At 43.7% G+C, this 7622-nt stretch overlaps 2 protein-coding genes across 3 annotated transcripts in view; both read right to left on the bottom strand.

Annotated features, from left to right (window-relative positions):
• The window catches only part of LOC128689090 (ras-related protein Rab-8A), a 127774-nt gene that overhangs the window by 550 nt on the left and 119602 nt on the right, over positions 1 to 7622 (bottom strand). For both annotated transcript variants that reach the window (XM_070087245.1, XM_070087246.1), the window contains exons 5-6: positions 2993 to 3106; positions 1 to 487 (exon numbers count right to left, since the gene is read on the bottom strand). The exon at positions 1 to 487 is cut by the window's left edge and continues 550 nt beyond it. In XM_070087245.1, coding sequence (XP_069943346.1) covers positions 389 to 487; positions 2993 to 3106 — 213 coding nt within the window. In that variant the 3' untranslated portion in view covers positions 1 to 388. The remainder of the gene's footprint in view (positions 488 to 2992; positions 3107 to 7622) is intronic.
• LOC138853025 (uncharacterized) lies at positions 4386 to 7265 on the bottom strand. The gene is made up of 2 exons (XM_070087241.1): positions 5471 to 7265; positions 4386 to 4866 (listed from the first exon to the last, which is right to left on the bottom strand). The coding sequence occupies exons 1-2, from the start codon at positions 7263 to 7265 to the stop codon at positions 4511 to 4513; spliced, it is 2151 nt and encodes a 716-aa protein (XP_069943342.1). The 3' UTR covers positions 4386 to 4510.

The raw sequence follows: 7622 nt of genomic DNA, 5'->3' as shown, positions 1-7622 counted from the left end.
CACTGCATGTCTCTTATGATCACAGCTGGGTTCTCTTGACGTACACTTCACTGGAACTTCCTTCATTTTATATTTCTTTTGTTTCCATCTCAACAGTTCCTCAGTCTATCTTTGTCTTTGTTGTTTCGTACATTTAATATCTTTACATTTATTTTGAAGTTTGTATTTCTACGGCATTTTTCTCGCCTTATACACATTTCGAAATGGTGAATTAATTTTGCATGCCTTTCACTGTTGTTTCCTTAAGAGTATTTAAAAGCAAGATAAGAGGTGCAGATCATTATGATGGTAGATGTGCATAGCTTAGCAGGACACACAGCTGTAGGTCTGGGCACGACACACATACGTAGGTGAAGGCGTCTTAGCAAGATGCTCAAATCTCCAAGGCTCAACAGGATGCACAAGCCGAGGCTCCATTCTCACCCTTCTGATCTGCCTCCAACTTGACTCCCTCGTGCTGCCGCTCCCGCTCTTCAAACAAACTTGCCTGCACAATTATTGTCATCAATTTTACAACTAGAATTTCCCTCAAGTAGAAGACATGAAAGAAGATCAATGCAAACAAAGACTTCTTAACTAAGTAATAATATCAAAACAATTAAAATTACTAAATATGTTGTTATAGTTGGGTTACAAAGAAAGTTTTAAGGGTTATTAAGAAGTTAAAATACTACTAGGGAAACAGATGATGACGTTGTTAAGTAGGTTTAAGCCATCCTAAATAAATTACATAAATTTATTGAAATCTTTTGTAGCGGTATTAGTATTACACAGCTGAATGTCAACACATGTAGCCTTCTGCACGGTTATTGTACCCGGATGATTACTTAAATGCGATTCCATGTTTTGTTATCAATAAAACATTAAGAGAAATAAAATGGTATACCAAAGTGTGTATAAATAATTGTAATAAATTATGAAGATTTCGAGCTATACGAAAAATATAAGATATACGAGTTCGAATAAAAAATTAGGAATATTATTTTTTTTACACAGGAATTATAACCCCCCCCCCGGGGGAGGCATTAACTTTGTTGTAGTGGGTTGGGTTACCTTCTATGATCGAGTAAGCAATATTGGCAGACGCCTTTGGCATAGGAATGGTAGATAGAGCCTTCCCGGTAAGTATATGTTGGCGTGGGTCCAGACCAATAGCTGCCACTAATGTAGGACTCCAGTATGGGTTGTCAGCTGCGCCCACAGGACGGGCCGCTGAGGTCATCCTCTCTCTGTAGCATGGTTGAGTGGTCTACCTAGTCTGCAACCATGGGAAATTCCCATGGTGTTTGCCCTTTTCCCTTCCATTCCTCTGAGGTTCCTTACTCTGTTATAAACTCGCCCTCACTCTTACCTGAACACTCCCATCACACTCAGGTGCTAGTCTCTGTACATTGATAAGTCCAAATCCACTAATTGAGTGGGATACATTGCCATTTTCATGATCATGTGATTCAGTGTCCATTGCCACAGTCGGCCAGTATTTTTACAGAACTATATGACTTCTTGTGACACTGTCATGATTACCATGTTGGTCTCGTAGTTTGGTTTAGTCTCAGGCTTTGGAAGTATGATGAGGGCACTCCACTCCTATGATTCTCATATCCTCTCGCCCATCATACAATGTTGTCTGTGTCGCATTTTCAGCACGCATATTATTATTATTATTATAAGATTTATGAGGGAAACGTTAAATTCATAAGCTTCATACATAGGCTTGGGGAATAGGTAGCAATCATACACAAATAACCCGCACATAAAAGAGAGAAGCTTACGCCGACGTTTCGGTCCGACTTGGACCATTTACAAAGTCTTTGTAAATGGTCCAAGTCGGACCGAAACGTCGCCGTAAGCTTCTCTCTTTTATGTGCGGGTTATTTGTGTATCGTTCCAGTCACGGTATAGTGCCTTTTTTTTGTTATTTAGGTAGCAATCAGGTTTCATAGAAGTAAGGAGAGAAAAGCTCCGATTTCTAAGATTAAGAATACCACACTTCTCCACCCCCAAAAGCTAACTTGATAATGGTCCATGACAGACTGAACCGTGGTCCACCCCCCCTCCCCTCCATTTCCCATGAAGGGTACAGCAGACATAAAAGGTTCATTTTCCGGCTGGGACCGCCACTTTGGTTTACAATACAATATATTCACGTGATGCACTCTAAACCAACGAGAGTCATTCAGTGCAAGGAGTGATGGAGGCTCGACCCTCCGTCCACTACTCCACCCAGTCACTATGCTACACATATCAATGAACTAGCAGACTACGATCCCTTGCTCAACAAGACACCGTCAGTTCTCCCATAAGCAGTTTCCCTTTACCCACTATTTTCGGATACTAAACCCACACAGGTTTAGCACTTTCCATAATAATACTAATTTACATAAAACGATGATAAATCAATAGATAACCTTACGAAACCTTCATTATATGTGATAAATGCATTGCTTGATAAACTGTGAAGCTTAGAGGCCTATTTACCCAAGTCTCGTATAAGCCTGGCCAGTGTCAGGAAGGTATCCTGCACCATCACGCCCCTACTTACCCATCTCTGCCTCAAGTCTCGTATAAGCCTGGCCAGTGTCAGGAAGGTATCCTGCACCATCACGCCCCTACTTACCAGTCTCTGCCTCAGGTCTCGTATAAGCCTGGCCAGTGTCAGGAAGGTATCCTGCACCATCACGCCCCTACTTACCCGTCTCTGCCTCAAGTCTCGTATAAGCCTGGCCAATGTCAGGAAGGTATCCTGCACCATCACGCCCCTACTTACCAGTCTCTGCCTCAGGTCTCGTATAAGCCTGGCCAGTGTCAGGAAGGTATCCTGCACCATCACGCCCCTACTTACCCGTCTCTGCCTCAGGTCTCGTATAACCCTGGCCAGTGTCAGGAAGGTATCCTGCACCATCACGCCCCTACTTACCCGTCTCTGCCTCAGGTCTCGTATGAGCCTGGCCAGTGTCAGGAAGGTAACCTGCACCATCACGCCCCTACTTACCCGTCTCTGCCTCAGGTCTCGTATGAGCCTGGCCAGTGTTAGGAAGGTATCCTGCACCATCACGTCTCCTCGACAAGATACTTCAAAGAATGGCATGTCGAAACTCTCCGCTAGCTGTTGGATAGGAAAACTAGACTCAGTTAGCTGGCCCTATACAGTATAATGATGGTGTATAGATGACATGATGAAGCTCCACTGTAACTGAAACGTAAAATATTTTTTTCCCTTAGTCAAAATAATTAATTAAATTATTAGTTTTTGAATTACAAGACTGTATATTGTTTCGACACAAACGAAGATGAACCATGAAAAATATACCTTAATATTATCAAATTCCTACTATATACAGAGGAAAAATCAACATGAATTATTAGTATAGAGTAGGTGGTGAAATACAAAGAAGTGAAATTTGTGTACATAATCGTATTTAAATTCTGGTCCCAAACCCTATCCTTGGTGGATAATTGTTATTGGGAATCGCTAAATCCATAGGTGGTCACACAGCGCCTGGGATATGGTACGCAATCGGTTTCGACCCAAAGAGGAAGAAAAGGTTCAATTCCTATGATCAAAAGCCACCTCCTCGAGGCACCTTCGAGGAGTATCCTTCATGTGGAGAACCAATTAATACTTGTTTAGGTGTATATTAATAGTATTCAGTATTATTGTACTTTTTATATAAAGTAAATATTGCCTAATTATAATCCTAAATACTGTTTACGTAGTAGACATTATTATAGCTTTTTTTGTGAAACGCTAAACTTATGAGGGTCATTCAGCGCAAGGAGTGGTGGAGGCTCGATCCTCTGTCTGCTAATCTCGAGAAGAACGTACTTTTCTTCCTACCAGCCTTCCTGGCTGGGATAGCAGTATGAGCCTGTATAGTGTGTGTTTAGCAATAAAGTCTAGGGGTATAGTTTAGCACTAAAGTCTAGCACCAAAATTTAGTACTAAAGTCTAGCAAAGAAGTTTTGGAGAAATAATTTGCAGACAAAAATTTTAGTATCAGAATATAAGTTGGAATATATTTGTTTCAATTAGATTATCAGATAATATTTATCATTGACTATTACTGAACCGGAATTATAACCACTGCAATTAACTTGTGTAAACAAATCCATAAACATAGCCCATGACATTAATATCATAGCTCGCCTACAAACACTCGCGTTTATGACTTCTCTTCGATTCCAGTTCCATTTCCTACTAAATTACATACATAAAGTTTCTCATTAATGCACTGTCTTCTCGTCTGTAGTCTGGTTTTACTCTGAACTCCTTCTTAGCTAATTTCCAGAATTATTATTATTATTATTATTATTATTATAATCAAAAAGAAGCGCTAAGCCACAAGGACTATACAGCGCTGCAGGGCAGGAAGTAAGCAGGGTATCAGGTGGCAAAAGGGAGATGGATGAGTAATAGGTTACGGATAACAGCGGGGTAGTGGATGGTGAAAGGGTAAAGGGCAGCAAGAGACTGAACTAGAAAGGGCTGTGGGGAGTGCGAAAAGTATCATCAGAGTTTGTGGAGTAAATCAGTCGTTGTCAAGAAGTCAATGAGAGAGTCAGGATTAAAGGAGGGTCCATCAGCAAGAAGGGAAGGTAAAGAGAGAGTAGTAGAACGAAGACGACGTTGGAGGTAAATTCTGCGTGCTCGTTGATAGAGAGGGCAGTCTAACAGAATGTGGCTAATCGATACTGGAACTTGACACTGCTCACAGAGAGGAACAGGGTGCCTCTCCATGAGATACCCATGAGTAAGACGAGTGTGGCCAATGCGAAGGCGGGAGAGAGTGGTCTCCCAACCTCGGCACTGATGACAAGAAGACGGCCAGTAACCTATGCTCGGTTTAATAGAATGAAGTTTGTTACCTGGAGTTTACCTGGAGAGAGTTTCGGGGGTCAACGCCCCCGCGGCCCGGTCTGTGACCAGGCCTCCTGGTGGATCAGCGCCTGATCAACCAGGCTGTTGCTGCTGGCTGCACGCAAACCAACGTACGAGCCACAGCCCGGCTGATCAGGAACTGACTTTAGGTGCTTCTCCAGTGCCAGCTTGAAGACTGCCAGGGGTCTGTTGGTAATCCCCCTTATGTGTGCTGGGAGGCAGTTGAACAGTCTCGGGCCCCTGACACTTATTGTATGGTCTCTTAACGTGCTAGTGACACCCCTGCTTTTCATTGGGGGGATGGTGCATCGTCTGCCAAGTCTTTTGCTTTCGTAGTGAGTGATTTTCGTGTGCAAGTTCGGTACTAGTCCCTCTAGGATTTTCCAGGTGTATATAATCATGTATCTCTCCCTCCTGCGTTCCAGGGAATACAGGTTTAGAAACCTCAAGCGCTCCCAGTAATTGAGGTGTTTTATCTCCGTTATGCGCGCCGTGAAAGTTCTCTGTACATTTTCTAGGTCGGCAATTTCACCTGCCTTGAAAGGTGCTGTTAGAGTGCAGCAATATTCCAGCCTAGATAGAACAAGTGACCGAGCAGAGTTGACCAACGTTGTTGCCAACGGGTGCGAAGGTGGGTAGCTATTGCAGCAAAATAGTCTAGAAATGGAACACCTCGATAGGAAATCGGTAGGTCATGTACTGCTGACCGCGCAGCAGTGTCTGCCTGTTCATTGCCCTGTACGTCGACATGACCAGGGACCCAACAAAAAACAATATCTTTATGTTTGGTAGAGATACGGCGTAGCCAAAGTTGAATACGGAGAACTAGGGGATGAGATGTATCAAATTTTCGTATAGCCTGTAGAGCACTAAGGGAGTCTGAGACTACTACAAATGATGACACAGGCATAGATGTGATACGAATAAGTGCTGCAAGAATGGCATACAGTTCAGCAGTAAAAATGCTAGCTGAAGATAGTAAATGCCCCCGCACGACGCTGTCCAGAAACACTGCTGCGAATCCGACACCGTCTGAAGACTTAGAGCCATCTGTGTACACAGCGGTGGCATGAGAATGGGAGTGGAAGTGATCAAGAAAAAGAGAGCGGGAAGCCACCGTAGGCAGTTGAGCTTTCGAGCAAGGGAGTGAGAAAGAACAGACCCGAACAGCTGGAACTTCCCAGGGGGGTAGGGAAAAGTGAGATGCTACATGAACATATAAAGGTGGTAACTGAAGGGAAGACAAGAGTGAATGTAGGCGAAGAGAAAAGGGACGGAGCAAACAGGGGCGGCGAACGAATAAAGAATGTCTACTAATATCAGTGACCATTCTATAAATGGAAGGATTGTGTAGATCGTGAGAGCGTACATAGTAGCGAAGGTAATGGGCATCACGGCGATCAGACAAGGATGGAACATTCGCTTCTGTATAGAGGCTCTCAACAGGGGAAGAGCGAAAAGCACCAAGGCACAAACGTAATCCTTGGTGATGGATAGAGTTAAGGCTAGAGAGAGTAGCAGGAGAGGTCGCGAAATAAATCTGGTCACCATAATCGAGTTTCGATAAAACGAGGGCTGAATGTAGGCGAAGCAGAGTTCGACGATCAGCTCCCCAGGAAAGATGAGCAAGGGTTTTAAGAAGGTTTAGCCGGCTGTGACAAGTTGCCTTCAGAGAGGTAATGTGAGGTTTCCAGGATAACCGACGGTCAAAGAGAAGGCCTAGAAACCTGACTGTATCACGTTCGGGGATACGGGAGCCATAGAGATACAAAGGATGATCGGGGATAACAGAGCATCTAGTGAAAGTAATTTGGTGAGTTTTGGTACTCGAAAATTTAAACCCATGTGTGGTGGCCCAAGTGGAAACACGGTCGACCGCATGCTGGAGAGAAACTGCAATAAGATGACAGTCAGCGCCTGCACAAGCAATAGCGAAGTCATCAACATAGAGTGATGACCAAATATTGGGTGGAAGAACAGAGGCCAAATCATTTATAGCAAGGAGAAAAAGTGTTGTGCTTAGAACACATCCCTGAGGGACACCTTCAGCTTGGACGAAGTCCGGGGAAAGAACATTATTGACTCGAACACGGAAATGTCTGTCAGTTAAAAAGTTCTTAAGGAAGGATGGTAGATTGCCTCGGAGGCCTAAGGAATGGGCCTGGGCCAAAATATTATACCTCCAAGTTGTGTCATATGCCTTCTCAAGGTCAAAAAATATGGCAATAACTGAGTGATTATTCGCAAAGGCATTACGAACATACGTATCCAAGCGTAGTAAGGGGTCTATGGTAGAACGACCCTTACGAAAGCCATATTGACTAGCGGAGAGACTGTTGTGTGTCTCTAAATACCACATTAAACGTCGATTTACGAGACGTTCCATCACTTTTCAAACTGCACTAGTAAGAGCGATGGGGCGATAGTGGGAGGCATCATGTCCTGTAGTACCCGGTTTGCGGAAAGGGAGAACAATGGCAGATTTCCACAGCTGGGGAAGAACTCCTTGTGCCCAAATAAGATTGAAGAGGTGTAAGAGGACTACAAGGGCTGACCGATGTAAATGTTGTAACATACGAATATGAATGTCGTCAGGCCCAGCTGCCGATGATAGGCAAGCTGAGAGCGTTGCCTCCAGTTCTTGAAGTGTAAAAGGCACATTATACTGTTCTTCTCTGAGAGAAGAAAAGTCCAAGGGTACTAACTCTCTGGCAGACTTTGAGGAAAGAAACGAGGGGCATAG

The sequence above is a fragment of the Cherax quadricarinatus genome, chromosome 21 (genome assembly GCF_038502225.1).
Source record: "Cherax quadricarinatus isolate ZL_2023a chromosome 21, ASM3850222v1, whole genome shotgun sequence".
In the NCBI taxonomy this organism is placed as follows: domain Eukaryota; kingdom Metazoa; phylum Arthropoda; class Malacostraca; order Decapoda; family Parastacidae; genus Cherax; species Cherax quadricarinatus.
Note: the sequence above shows the minus strand (reverse complement) of the source record. Positions and strands in the feature narration are given on the sequence as shown.